The 15,889-nt window shown below is 35.2% G+C and overlaps 1 protein-coding gene across 3 annotated transcripts in view; it reads right to left on the bottom strand.

Annotated features, from left to right (window-relative positions):
* LOC131046360 (cytochrome P450 97B2, chloroplastic) overlaps window positions 1-15,889 on the bottom strand; it is a 250,436-nt gene that overhangs the window by 69,862 nt on the left and 164,685 nt on the right. For 2 of the 3 annotated variants that reach the window (XM_057980094.2, XM_057980092.2), the window contains exons 6-10: window positions 7,932-8,105; window positions 4,223-4,270; window positions 3,982-4,041; window positions 3,703-3,789; window positions 2,833-2,921 (exon numbers count right to left, since the gene is read on the bottom strand). In XM_057980094.2, coding sequence (XP_057836077.1) covers window positions 2,833-2,921; window positions 3,703-3,789; window positions 3,982-4,041; window positions 4,223-4,270; window positions 7,932-8,105 — 458 coding nt within the window. The remainder of the gene's footprint in view (window positions 1-2,832; window positions 2,922-3,702; window positions 3,790-3,981; window positions 4,042-4,222; window positions 4,271-7,931; window positions 8,106-15,889) is intronic. The other variant, XM_057980093.2, reaches the window with a different exon arrangement.

Raw genomic sequence — 15,889 nt, 5'->3', positions numbered from 1 at the left:
TTTTAACAGCTGTTTGTAAGGTAGGGGGGTTTAAAGATTTAACCCACCCTTTGAGGGAATCCGACAATCCATCTATAAATATTACAATCTTGTGCCTTTCAGAAATTTCAGTGACTAAGACTGCTAATTTTTCAAATTCAGAAATATACTGTTCAACGGTTCCAATTTGCTTAATTTGAGTTAGATCCTTGAGGTGTAATTCAGGATCCTTAGAATCAAACCTATCAATAAGTTTTTCAGTGAACTCAACATAAGTGCCTATCAAATTATGACCTAATGTTATTTGTCCGTGATGCCACCATTCATGTGCTACACCGTCAAGATGTAACGCAGCATATTTAATAGCCTCTTCTTCCAACATAAGATTTAAATGGAAGTATGTATCTAATTTTTGCACCCAAGCCCGAGCAGTTGTCTTACCTGAACCGTCAAAATAAGGAATGGACATTTTTCCAATTTTTCTTTGTAATTCGTTGTTATTTCCCCGTTGTCCTCTTGGCCTATGTTTCATTCTGACATCTAAATATTCTCTAAATGTCATTGTTGAACGGAATTCTTCACCGGAATCTAACCAATCCTGATGTATTTCTGCCTGTATTTCCCTTATTGTTGGTTCATTTTCTGGTGGCTGGTTTCTAGCAGTGAAAGTGGGCATAAATGGTCTAGCTGTTCCTGTTCTTTTTGGCTGATTATTAACTGATTGTTCATCTCGACCCCATTATTTCCCCCATTATTTTGATTTTGGTTATTCTACCTTCCATTATTCTGGTGTTGATTTATATTATTGGCCATAAACTGGGTCATCAAATTGGTCATTCTGTTAACATTATCTTGCATATCTTGCTGACTTCTGATTAATGCAGCCAAAAGATCCCTATTATTATCTGGGTCTCCCATGTTGGTTTCAAAGATAATTTCTTCGTCAGTTTCTGTGTGGCTATTTTCAATTTCAAACAGAATAGATGTACTACTCTGTGCAAAAGGAGAATTTGTAAACCTGTTTTGACGAGCCCTAGTACTTCAGAAATTATAATTTCCTTGGTGCATACTCAGCTATGCATTAAAGTTTTCTGAAGGTTTGCATTAAAGTTTTCTGAAGATACCCTACAGGCTGGTAGGATTTAGAGCTCTAATACCACTGTGAAATCCCTTACTAGATTTGAATGTAATACATTTGTATTCCCAAAATATAGTGTTGTGCTATTTCATTAAACTGGTTGATTTCGAGTTGTCTATGATTTCTTTCAACAGTGAATTCCATTCATCTAAGATTTTCAATCAATCGTATATTCCATGCAACTATGATTTTGTCTCAATATTATGATCCATGCATATAAACTGACTTTCATGCCTTATTTAACCAACATAATCTGGATTTGAATAATCAATGTTTAATTTCATATAATCGAACACTACAAGTGCACCTGTTGGTTCGCAACTGTATTGCCAGACTTTTGTTGAGGTCTCCAGGAAGCGTCACCTCTTGCTCATAGGTTGACAGCATGTGGAACTCAACACCATTTTTTTGCTTCCCTCTGATCCTTAATCGCATGGCCAATAATTATGATCTGGTTACTAAATACATTCACTTGCTCTGTTTGATGACTCCCAATATTGCCTCAGGCCACGGGTTCTGATGGTGAAGATGTCTTCATTCCGCGTTCTGGAAACATTCCGTCACTGCAATCGTTAGCCACAAACTCGGGTTATACCATCTATCTTATTTATGCTCTGGAAGCCTTCGACACGGATGCACGGCAATCACAAGTCATGTGTATTGTAAACCTTCCTTCCGATACCATAGTAGACATTCGCACTTGTGCGGAGTTCATTCCCGACACTGTGCTTTGGAAATGCTCTCTGTTTCGGACAATGGTTGGTGCAAATCTTCGGAGCCTTTACGCTACTACAGTGTACTTAGGTATTCGCCTGACGAACTGTATTCCACTGCTCACATCTCCCGTTGCCACCAATAGGCCAGGTTGTTCCTGACGAAAGGGGATTCAATCTTCCATGGTTGATATCGTGCAGATAATCAACTTCTATCTCTGGTTCCTTGCAACAAGTTGAGTTTATCATGCCTTTTAAATGCTATATTTGGGATATGCAAGATCCCTGTTAAGCTAGAAAAACCAAAAAAAAAATCAGAAAATCTGAAAAACCAAAAAACAAAAACAGAAAATCTGAAAATACCAAAAAAATAAAAATTCTGAGTCAAAATGTCGGGTCAGCCATTTCATGAAGACTGTCCACGGTCCGACATTTTCCAAATCCAGCAAAGGCTGAGTTTGCAGTTGTATCCAAGGCGGTTATCCAAGTTCACTCTACAAAAATTCAGTACAAAGATTGTAAATAAGTACATAATTAGGATTTTAATTTAATTTTTGTTTATAGGGAGCTTTCTCTTCTAATTCAAAGAGTGGTTCTACTACATATCTATTGCATTTTAGTCTCCCAAAAAAGTGTGAATCCAACTGCTAACAATGTTAGACATGAGGCTTCTATATGCAACACTTTGATAAATGATCACAATGAAACATGTAAAACAGATTTTAACACAAGACTTTTTGTATGGGTGCACCACACCTTGAGTACAAAAAATTAAAATGCTGCTACATCATTTATCTAGTGATGAATTAACACATACCACATTCTTATTTACTAGTGCCATGCTAGCCCTTTAGTTATCTATAGACATTATCATAATTTCCTAATTTCACATTTTATCATGATAAAATGCTAAATAAATAAGTTCATTTAGCATATAAATTTTATAGTTCTGAAATGAAAGAAACCACCATTTAAACCCCTAAAGAAGTCACAAAAACTCACTGCAACTTTTTGATGCATTCCAATGTTGGTTTTCTTTGCCCCAGTATTACATCAACTTCACTTTGAGCCTTCACCATTTTGTCAGGATTCTGCACATACAATTTCAATCAAATACCAAATTCCAATAATATTTCATGAGGCCCATGATTAGCATAGGACTATTAACAAATTCCATCATTATTTCAATTTATTCATCAGAAATCTGTTCAACAAATGTATCTTAAAGCTAATAAATTTTTCATTGTTAGATTTCAAAAACCAAGTTCTAATAATAATTCAAGGGGTCCATAATTAGCATAGGACTATTAACCTAAGTTGCCGGTTTGGGTCCGGGGATCCGGTTTGCCAGTTCGGCTAAATCTTTTTTGGGGGTTGGGTTTGATTTGGGTTTGATATATATATATATATTATGTTTATCTGCTCTAATAAATGTTGATCAATGTGAATTATAAATTTGCTATACCAAGGCCAAATATATGAACAAATCTAAACTAACAAAATCATTCATCTGCAGCCATAAATAGCTGTTATTTACTTTCATTAATGATGTATATTGGTTGCTGTTCAATCTACTGTGAATTCTGTGTTATGATATAATGTTCATTTGTTAAAAACACAATCCTAAGCTTGGGCAGTACCCTGGGTGAACCCAGGGACATACCAGGACCAGAACCAGTACCCAGGTTGAACCAGCACCAGTACCCAGGCCTGTAGGGAAGAACTCGGTAACTTATCTATTAACAAATTCTATCATTATTTCAGTTTTTTCATCACAAATCTGTTTAGTGAAAGTATCTTAAAGCTAATAAATTTTTGTAGTTGTTAGATTTCAAAAACCAAATCAAACCTGATAATAAAGTCTTTACATACTTGTGCAAGCATAAACACAGCCCAGGTAAGCACCGCTGCTGTAGTTTCATGTCCAGCTATTAGCATGGTCATTAAATCATCCCTAAGCTGGAGACCACAAAAATAGATCTTCAAATGCTAGAAACTACATAGCTAAACTTGAATTTTAATTAATCCATAACATGAAATTAATGAAACTTTACTTTTTTGTTCCATTCTAGAAATTGAATTTTAAATTAAGTAGAACACAAGTACTTCTCAGAGTCTCATGAAATTTTAATTATAAAAAGTAATATTTACCTGTTTATCGTCGACATCTTCTCCCTTCATATCCACAAGAAATCTAAGTAAACTTGCATCCTATCATAATTTGGGAAATATAAACGAACCAATTAGTCAATTTAAAATCCAATGTGCTTGGCACATAAGAGCATCTTGTCTCAAAAAATACACATAATGCTTCGAGAGTGTATGTAAGACTTCACAATTGTAAAATTTATGGTTCTTTGGCAAAAGATAACAAAAAATGAACACAATATACTTTCACTTTAGAGTAATCCCTCCCTTGAAGAGCCTCAATATCATCCTCCTGCATTTCATAATTCAAGTCAGTTCTGAAAAATACTATTTATTTTCAAGGGGATATGCTGGACAATCAAAAGCCAAAATTTAAAAGCTACAGCCAGATATCAGTAATAATCATTGGTTGCTTATCCATGCAAATCTATCCCTATTAATTTTTGTCATTCGTTGAGGCAACTTTAATGTGTTTATATAATATACATACACACACACACAAATATGTGTGTGTGTATACATATATGTATATATATATATATATATGCGTGTGTGTGTGTATATACATATATGTATATATATGTGTGTATATATACATATATGATATATGTATATGTATATATGTGGGTGTGTGTGTGTGTGTGTGTGTGTGTGAGAGAGAGAGAGAGAGAGAGAGAGAGAGAGAGAGAACAGAATACTATTCATTTTGAAGAGAGTCAAACACTGTGATGTTGGGGTTGATTCCCTCAAGTCAAAAAACAGTCAAAGATCAATACTATAGTTAGAGAACTGCTAATCATATTTTTTCAAGAGCTACTTGATAGTTGTGACTAGTGAAGCCCCTTTAAAATTGTACAAGAACGAGTAGTAACTTTTTAAGAGCAAGTGATAAACTGATATTTATTCAATTAGTTAATTTAATCAATTAGTTATTCCCTTTCGTAAATTTTGATTGGCCTATGGGAATGAAAATAGGCTAAGGGTCTTCATCAACATTCACCCTAGGAAAGGGACATTACAATATTATTTTTTGAAATACTTTCTAAAATTGTAAGGTTCTTTTTGTAGTCTTTTAAAAAGGACTCAAGTCAACAACAAAATATAAAGTCACTTATATTTTATATAAAGTACTTGACAAATGCCCTAAATAATTTAAGTTAGTTATTTGTTTTATACATTGGGCAGTTTGAGAAACATACGAGACTTTTAAGCATTTTCCACAATTATTGTATAGGAAAGAGAAAATAGAAACTTTCTGCTCTAATTTTTGGAAAAATAAGAGGAATGAAATTGTTAGACTTTGTGCCATTATTTTGTTCTTTCTAGGTTTTTGTGTCATTCTTAAGTTTGATAAAGAATCATGTTCTCCTTTTCCTTGAATGTTTGTGGGCGGTGTTGAATGGTCATAATCAAAACATGTTACTTGTATATGTCTGAGTTAAACTATCTATTTGATTGAAGATACATTCTTTCCCTTTTCTTGCATTCCCACTTGATCAAAAAATTTAGGTGGTTCTCTATGTGTATTCCACCATGCATTCCTCTCTTTCTTTCCCTTTCCTCTTGTTATCACAAAAGCTTGTACCCTTACTGAGCTATCAACTCAGCAACCTCGTGAAACATGGAAACAACCCCGAAGTGTGGGACCTTGCATAAGGGGGTTGAATCTCCAGAGAAGGCCGACTTTCTTCTCAATCCAGGTGCAGGTGTTGAGCCAACTCAACACTTCAAAACTCACTCCTAAGCCTATCCTAACAACTTGCAGAGGGAAAGGACAAAAGGGAAATGCTTAAAATGAAAGGAGGTGATGCACCAAGATAAGAGATTGTTTCTCTCCCTACCCGAAATTACACAAATAATCAATTGAAATACCCAAGAGATGCACAAACTTTAGTTGTATGAATGACCCCAATGCATATATGGAGGTTAGAATTCACTGAATGTCAAGAGGGGAGAAGGTTCCCACAAGTCACACCCAGAAATAGGTTAACACAACATATATGTGAAACAAAGCCACAAACATACACTTATAATGAAGATAAGAACAAATACACAACATCCATAAGTTGAAGTAAGGCAAGAATGATGATTTCAATTCATTCAAAGGCCAATGGCCAAACTTACAATTGCAGAAATGCAAAAAATATACAAGTCTTTAAGAGAAGTGAAAGAGCATAGAATAGTTCAAGCCAGCAGCGAGAGAACCCTTTACAATGAGGCTTAACAACGTTTATATAGAAAACTGGTTGCATAAGTGAGATCATGACCCTTGTGTGTGCAGGGAAGTGCATGCACCTGACTTTCTGTACATGCAAGCAACCTAGCCATACCCTAAAAATGCAACTCTAAGAAGGGTGGATTGACTGACATTCCAAAGTCAGAGCATGTAGACATGAAATAAGTTACCACAATGGCCTTGTACCTCTCTTGATGAAAATCCTGCCAAAATCATTAAATGCACCCCTGTAGCTCCACAAAAGAAGGTGCACAAGTCACAAAAGTCGTCAAAGCATTTAAAGCTTTGAGTGTTGATCACACCATCCAGAAGTGTTGTAAGCCGAAAGGAAGTCCAAGGACTTTGGAAACTCGGGTTCTCGAAGTGGGGAAGACAAGGAAGGAACTTCGGAACCTCGGGGTTCCGGAGTTCCAGGGAAGAAGAAAGAGACGCAGCAGGGAACTAGAGAGGAAAGGCAAGGAGGGAAGGAACTTCGGAACCTTGGGGTTCTGGAGTTCCAGGAAGGAGAAAGGAGACGCTAGGAAAGGAACTTCGGAACCTCAGGGTTCCGGAGAAAAGAAAGGGAAGGCTAAGGAAGGAACTTCGGAACCTTGGGGTTCCGGAGTTACGGGGAAGGGAAGAAGACTAAGAGGGAACTTTGGAACCTCGGGGTTTCGGAGTTCTAGGAAAGGAAAGGGAAAGGAACTTTGGAACCTCGGGGTTCCAGAGTTTCAGAGAACAGAAGAGGAGGAGGAAGGAAAGGGAGGAACTTTGGAACCTCGGGGTTCCGAAATTCCGGAGAAGAAAAGAAGAGAAGGCAAAGAGAAGGAACCTTGGAACCTTAGGGTTCCACGGAACATGAAAGAAAAGGAAGCAAAGGGAACTTCGGAACCTCGGGGTTCCAGAGTTCCGGAGAAGAAAGAAAAGGCTAAGGAAGGAACTTCCTCCAGGCAAGACAACACTTCACACTTCATAACTCCACTGTCTTTCTCTTTGATCAACTGGGGCAGCGCTGGTCCATGGAACATATCTCTGATCGGCTTTCATTGATGGACCAAGGGTGTCATAAAATGATAACACCTCTTTTCCTATTTTGTTGCATTTTTGTACTTTCTAGTTGAAAGTTCTCAAAAACCCTAACCCCTATCATACAAGGGAGCTTTCCCTCTCAAATGCAAGGTACCCATGGTGATTTTTCCCATTGTTGCGAATTTACGTCCTTGCCTATTGAGTCAGTCATGGAAACAACCAAAGAAAAGAAAACAACATAAAAACTTACTAATAAACTCAAAAGATTCTTGTAAAAAAATCCATTATCCCCTTCAAGCAAATATACATTTTCCACATAATAAGTGTGCTATATATATCATTATAAATAAATTTATCAAAGATACAAAGACAATGTGATTATACAAGAGTAGGATGCTGTTTAAAAACGTCACGGGATGAACAATCAGAGTAATCTACCCAGAAATTAAAAGTTTATTAGACCATATAAATAGTTATATTGACTGATCCTATCTTGTTACTCTATCTGCAAATTAGTTTGGCACTAGGTAATGAGTGCTTGCCCTATTGAAGAAGGTGCACACTCCTTTTGAGGCACTAATTTATCTTACAAGGGCAATTATTGTAAATTGTCTCATAGATTTACTTACTTGGCCAATACCAATCACTTCAAAAAATATTAAAGCTGGCTCGATCCTGCAGTATGGAATACATCAAATCATATGTGTACCTGTCTTGTGGCCTTGGCACTTGTTATGAGGTTATCAAGACATTCATTTATGACCTTTAAGTCTTCCTGGAACTTCCGCTGTCGAGGAACTAACCATCTTGCAAGAGGAAATTTCCAGTATGGGATGTAAAAGGTTGATCTGTGCTCAGCTTCAAACAGTGTACCATAGACTGCCTGCATGTCAAAGCACATTATGATGAAAGATTCTAAAGCTGTGATAACTAATTGAACATGATAAGTGCATGGTAATTGGATATGGTACACAATTCAAAACAGCTCTCAAATTATAAATTTTCGGAGCAAAAGCACTTACCAAAACACAAATATAAATATATGTGCACCTCAGTTCCATGGTCTAAATTGCAAGCAGCTAATAATGTTTTGGATGATGATGTCTTTGTAAGGAAACGCAAACTACACTCATAAGAACACAAGAACAGAGTGGGGGGATATAAAATCGAATATCCACCAAAGTGTCTTCAGTACTATCATTTCATGTGTTGAATATAGATACATTTGGATGTCTGATTCCAGATCATATATGCACTCTAATTAAAATTATTATATTAAAGAGAGATTTCTAGGACAACAAATATGAATTTGCAAAACAATATACTATCAATCAAGATGTCTACTATCAAAAGATGGAATTTGTTTCCTAAGAAAAACAATGGAAATTTTCATTTTGTATTACTAAGTTCAAATACCACCTGTCACTTTGTTCAAGATTTAGAAGAGCTGACTCCACAAATCATTCAAGGCTTACAATGATAATGCCAATTGGTGATATAATTTCACCCTTAGCCTACTAGATACTAACTCATGAGCTCTAATGGTCACTTACTTTGCATGGGTGACTTTGAAAGGAGTCCTACCAAAACATTCCCCACAAAAACATGTTTATTTATCTCCAGCATTACCATTTGGAATGCATGAAAGAGATAATTTTTTATGCTATGACCATCCGAAGCATTACAATGTTAGTCCATATGCAATATTATCATTGATTAACTGCTGATAAAGGTGTTGATACAAAGTAAACTGCTATGATATCCCAAAATGATGCCAAATAACTTAGATAATCAATATGGTCAAATGCCCAACAAAGAAAGTACCTTTGATAAAGCATATTGGAGCAGTTGCAGGTGTGCAACACTTGATTTCTCACTGGTATGGTGGTCAAACAGGTCTGTACTACTGCAGAAAGTACTTAGAAACAGTAAACAACAGTTTGGTTATCAACAAATTGAAGTTGCGGGTCTGAACAAGAAGTATTGGGGCAGCGTGCTAGTCGTACTGAGTTGCCTCCCGTAGATGATGAAGGCAAACTGACATTGGTACCTAGAATGGTTTGGATGTGAGCAAAAAGAAATTGAGGAACATGACGATCATAGAATATTTGAAAGATCTTCCTACCAAAGATGCCACTTGGGAGGATGCAAATATTCTTGAGCATCCCAGCTTACAATTGCTTGAGGGCAAGCAATTTTGGGAGGGGCAGATGTAATGTCCCTTTTTTTGAATTGACTTGAATCAACGGACCCAAAGCCTACCTTTATTCCCATAGTCTAAGTGAAGATTTGCAAAGGAATAATATAATAATAATTTATTAAGTGTCCAAAAAGTGCCTAAGTTAAAAGTTGGAAAATGACAATTTATTATTATTATTATTATTATTATTATTATTATTAAATGGGGCCAACAAGCAACTAAAAATTACTAAGTAAAAAATAAAGGTAGATATTCAAAATAAAATAAATAGTAATTTTCAATTACAATTACTTTTATGGTTGGCTGGGAAAAGTATAAAAAAAGAAAGTATTCGAAAAGGCAAAGGCATTCTATCGTTGCATAATTTCCAAAAACCCTTGTGGAAAACTTTGGTTCAACAGTTTTCCTTGAAGACAAAAACTCTCTTGGATCTCTGAAAATTGGAAGGCAACAATCTTTTGGTTTCAATCAAGTTGGCTTCATTCAGTAGCAAAATTTGAGGTTCAATGGAACTTACAAGTTCAGGCAGATCAGAATTTTCAAATAAAACAAAGATACACATACATACATACATAAGTTTTACACGATTTGTAGGTTCTATTAATTTTGAATAAATCAGAAAGTTTATTTTATTACTGGTTTCCTTTCCAGCAATACCATTTGAAAATCCAAAGGTAGGTTGTATAGGTGCATAAGACCTACGTGGAAGTGCTGAAGAATACAAATTATTTAGAGATTATTTACTAGATCAGCTGCACCCTTTTTTAATCTCCAAGCTGCCTCTAAATTGGAGATCACAGTCCTTTAAGGGCGACATCAGGGTCAAACAGGGTCAAAAATTTCAAAGAGTTTGAAGGGGCATGGGAAATAAAGGAAGAGAAGGTGATTACAGGTTTTGGAACGGATAGAAGCTACTAAAAGTTAAGGAGTCACCACCAAGTTGTTGGAAAAGACAATAAAAATAAAAAATAAAACAAAAAAGAGAGGAATCTATTTGAGGCCACTGCAAGAGGACTGAAGTTTATTAATTGGGAATTTGCTCCATGCATGGGTCCCATCCATGTATTAAGATTAAATAAAAGCACAAGGATGGGTCGCAGCAGTACATGAGGAATTCCATATTAAAAAAGACCAGAGCAGCCCTATATGGTGGGTGGGAAGGAGCAATGGAAGGAACTGGTAGAGGGCTGGCTCGAAATAGAATCACTTTGAATGGCCAACTAAGACAGAACTGCTCATACCTCGCTTGACTAAACAAATCTCCCTTTGCCAATGAATAAACCTCTGCATCAGCATTGGGCCTTATCCCCCTCTGTAGGGCAATTATCTTCAGGCAACTTTACTCAACTATCAAGGGAACCCAGCCCTGAGAATAGTAGGCATTTCAACTTCCATGGGAGCACATCATAATAGTTTGAAATTATTGCAATTTTGTTTGGGTCTAATGCACTATCTAAGGAGAGCCTATTGAAGGAATTAAAGTCAGTAGATTTAATGCAAACCAAGGGTCGTAGGCAGTAGATAAAGAAAAGAAAATTTAAACCAAGAAGTCAACAACCCAACCTACCTCTAAGCTGTGGAAAAATTAATTCTAGGTTCCTTTTTTGACCATGTAGATTTTTCAATTATTATTTGAATAATATTTCTATGATTTTTATAAAAAAACAAATCTTTTTTAGAAAATAAAGATTTTGATCAGTAGTTATTCATTGATAGAATACTGCAAAACAAACAAACCAAAAGAGACAAATCAAGCATTTTGGAAAAACAGAAAAGTTAAAAATTATTTTTTGGAATTTATCGAAGAATTTTCATAAAGCAACATTTAATGGACATGTTGGCACTTGGGAAAGTTCTTTTTGGTTCAGATCACTTAAATTCAACTACATAATATGTTGTGATCTCTAATTTAATCATTTGAGGAGTGTGTCATTGTAAATAATCAGGGGTTATGCAACACACCCTTTCGTAATTATTCTAAGGACAGTTATGAGTCTTGGCAAAAAGGCATCTTAATTACGAGTGACTCAAATCTTGCCTCATCTTTATGGACTCACCCCTAAGCCAAAGACACAATAGAAGAAATTAGTTTGGTGTAACAAAAATGTTCACATCATAGGATTGATTGGTACAACCATTGGTGCTAATACTTTTTGGGAGATCATTGGAGAGCCACATAACTCTCCAAGCCCATGCACACTTTGGACCAAAATTTGGAAGATATATGGAGATCCCCATAAATCTCCATTCCCAAATGATCACACATCAAATTCACTCATCCCACTTGATAATTACAGGGAATAAAATTAATATAATTTATACATTGAAGAAGAGTATAAGGAATTTTTTTGATATAATAGACTAAGGCTTGTTGCATTACTTCCATGGTTTGCAAGTTTGGTAATTAGAGTCCAGCATTTTTATTTCAATGTCCAAATATGTTTAGATCTTGTAGATAAGTTTGATATGCTACCCCCTAGACCCCTACAAGGGGTGCTACCCCTCAACCCCATTTTGTTGTTGTCCCTAAAACCCCGTCGAACTATAAATCTAAGCAAGTAATAGGCCAATGATGAATCATGATCATAAAAAATCTACAAAAATACATATCCCTTGTTGCAAATCTTTGCATCTTCACAATCAAAGCCACAATCAAGGATTATCTTGTTTCATACATTGGACAACTTGTTTAGTATGCAAGGACTACCATAGGCAAAGTTCCCATGCTATAGTCCTTGTACTATTAAATACAAGTTAGGTCATAGTTGGCAAGAAATGCCATTTTCATAATGCAAAATGTATCAATCATGCCTTGCATAGACAACTCATATAAGAATTTTATCTATTAGTATCCTAAATAAGGTCAAATAGAACATAACCATTTATCTTTTTACTTATCCATTCCTATTTGTTAATGAGCTTGTCAACAAAACATGCAATCTTTAAGGTTTCAAGAAAAATTTAATAATAAATTCCTCTCATGAATATATACACCAGTCATTGAGACACAAGCAAATATCATGGCTATATCATCATCTACGACCTATCTTAGACGCTAGCACACGACTTCTTGTGATGTTGGGATGAGTAATACAACTTTCTCTAAGTCCTATTTTGGGCTACCGAGTCTGAGTTTTCAAACTTTGGTTTTGATAATTGTTTTGATGCCATGGATTTCATATTCCATGAGTTTTGTAATTGTATACATTTGACAATATTTATATATCAAGTGTGTTATTTCCTTCGGCTAAAATTTGTGTTTATACTTACATGGTGGATGTATACGTGTGTATGTGATCAAATTAGCTTCTATTTGATGATGTTATTGTGTCTTAAAGGTTTATTTATTAAAGGGTGCTTGAAACAAGTTTTAAATCCTTAAACTTGGTTTTTCAATTTGCCGAGTTTGGGTGCCAAGTTCAAGTCCGAGTATAAAATCAGCTTGCCAAGTCCGAACCAAGTCTCATAAGTATGATTGAAAGGCTGGAGAGGAAAAGAAATATATCAAATGATCATATTGTGATGGTTATTTTCCATAATATTTTTACATGTAAGGGGCACTCCTTGAAATTAGAAAACTTAAGTTGTTTTTTCTGCATGAGATTGCACATTAAACAGAATGCCAAGAACATATATAGAGAGAATTGAGTGCACCATTCGGTTCTATGCATACTGACACCTCAAATGAATTCTTTGTACTATTGTAGAATACACTCACATTATCTGCATTGCATTGGCTGATTGAACTTTTTTATTTTAAATTCAAATAAGTTATGCTCAATTGATCCTAAAAGACTCCCAAAATTTATGCTTTTTCATGTAGCTCAATCTTACTCTCATTTAACTATTTGATTTTGAACTAAAAGATAATGTATAATCAAAATCTTTAAAGTATAAAACAACGTAATTTATAAATTGCGTTCTGAAACTCTGAAAACACATCAAATATATTTCCACTGCTAAGAGTTAATATCATTAAAAAATATATCTATACCTGAAATTGTAATGTACCCTTTTGTGGCATCTCCAACATCTTTGGAAGCTCTAACTTTCTTGGAAAATGCCATTCTTTTCAAAATGGAGTTCAAATATTAGTATAGTGTTCTAGGGATCAAGATGAGTCGTTGATTCTTTCAAAGCGCAGTTTTGACATTTCAAGTGCTTTCCACACTTCTTGGAGAAGTATCCTATTTTTGGAAAGTACCATTTTTCATTAAGTTGGTTATCCAATGAGCTTCAAAGTATGTTAGCGCATTCAGAATTCACTTTTCGGTTATTTTTGTATTTTCTACAACTTTGGGTGGATGTGTGGAAAATAATTAAAATAATAAAAAAATAATATTTAATTTGTCAAAAGATGAATTAAAAGGGAAATTATATTATTTATTCATAAAGGTGAATTTTAAGTGACTTAGGTGCTAGAAAAGTAAATAATAAAATGAAGCCACTTATTTGGAGTTGAAGGTTTATTATTAAAAAATAATTTGAAATCATAATTTTTGAAAGGCTCCAAAAGTGCTTATAAAAGGGAAATTGGAGAAGAAGAAGCTCATTGGGAATATTTTATGAAACTCTATTTTCTCTGTGAAATTGGACATTGCTCATCTCTTCCACCTTAGACAAAACCCTAAAGTAAGATTAGTTTCAGTGGTTAAGATTCATCCCTAGCAAATACTATGTGATTCATTCAAGGTTACAGTCTATGCAAAAAAGATTTAGAGGTGGATTTAGGCAGCATCCATTGTTAGACTTCATTTTGGAGAATAAAATATTATTTCAAGTTCAAAGAGTTAGCTAGATATAAATTCAACAAAGATTTGCAGGCATTAATTGAAATTTTGCTAGCAAAAATCAGTTTGTAGAGTTTCAAGAATTTGTCATTGTGTTTGGGCAAATGGATTTTTGGGTTCATTTAGCAAAGTTGGCTGCCATACTAAGTAACATAAAGACATTGGATTACTACTAGATGTGCTGAAGGAGATGTGGTACCAAAAACCCTAATCGCAGCTTGGAAGGTAGAAACACAAGGAATAGAAAACATTTGGACTTTTCTGAAGGGTTGCAATAGCAAATAGAGGAAAATCGTCCAGCAAATAGAAGTTAACCTGCATGAAAAAGCCGTTTAATCATCTCATCATCCAAAGCAAAACATCAAATAGGAAGTCACACCAGCCTTCATCCTCTATGGGGCTTCAAAGGGGTCGCATTAGGCTAAGATGACGTGGTAAGGAGTTTTAACACCCAGCACAAGTTTGGTGGATAGTTTGACCTACAGCAGTGTTATTTTGCTAACAAAGTCAATGATAACTTGCCATTGGGATAGATACTTGCTTATGCATTGTCATTCCAGCGAACTATTAAAGATTGGAGATCAATCATAGTTTAACTCTCCTATTTGTGTTCAGCAGTCTGAGTATCTCATGAGGTCAAAATTATTGAACTTATCTGTTTCTACAACAAAACATTTGTAATTTGAATTCTGAAATTTGTAGAAAATTCATGTGGTTGTTAAAAATCTTATTTGCAAAGAAGTAGTATCATATCTGGATTGTTATATGCATACAAATTTTATCAAATACTTTGCAACAGCTGAAAGAGAATATTGCAAACAAGTAAATGAACATTTCAAATCACAAAAAATCCAAAAAAGGTTATTACAATGGTATCAGATTGAAGTATCCTGCCAGCAAGTGAGAATTTGAGGCACTTTTTACAAATAGAAGTTTCTTACGCAGCCAAAGGGTTCACATTGATACTATTTTGGAAGAAGGGCTAACAATCCACTAGAACAACCAGAAATTGAAGAGGAAGTTCTATTGCAAATTTGTTCGGTGGAGTTTCAAGAAGATGGAAGAGACCAAAATAAGGGAAGCACCAAATTTTGAATGATTTTGCTAGAAAACAATAGCAGTTAGTTCAATTGATGACATAGATGATGCAAAATATGAATGCCAATCAGAACAATAGGCGCAACAATGGCAATCAAGGGAACAACAAAGAAGCCAGTAACACCAATATACCTATTAATAATAATTCTAAGGCAGTTAGTGGGACAACCACTAGACCTCTAATGCCTACTTTTCTCTAGAATGCAATTGCAAGAGGATGAAATCAGCAAGATGCAGAAGATGGCTCTGTGGATTGGTTACGCAAGTATGAGTCATTAGGTGCCAAATTTCATGCCACCATGACCTTACAAGATTTTTGTCAACTGAAACTAAGAAATAGACCCAAAAGAGATAGTGGCCCTATTAGACAGGATTTACAAAAGAGGTTGGGTAAGCTCTCTAATCCCCCTTTCGATGTCTCCAAATGTATAGCTAAATCATGGGTTCAAAAACTTGACACTTACTTTTCATTGAACCCTATGTTTAAGAAAGAGGCTATCAAGTATGCCACTTTGGACTTGGATGGTAATGCATAGGAATGGTGGTATCATGGGATGTTGACAAAGGGTCATAACCTCG

This window comes from Cryptomeria japonica, chromosome 8 (assembly GCF_030272615.1).
Source record: "Cryptomeria japonica chromosome 8, Sugi_1.0, whole genome shotgun sequence".
In the NCBI taxonomy this organism is placed as follows: Eukaryota; Viridiplantae; Streptophyta; class Pinopsida; order Cupressales; family Cupressaceae; genus Cryptomeria; species Cryptomeria japonica.
Note: the sequence above shows the minus strand (reverse complement) of the source record. Positions and strands in the feature narration are given on the sequence as shown.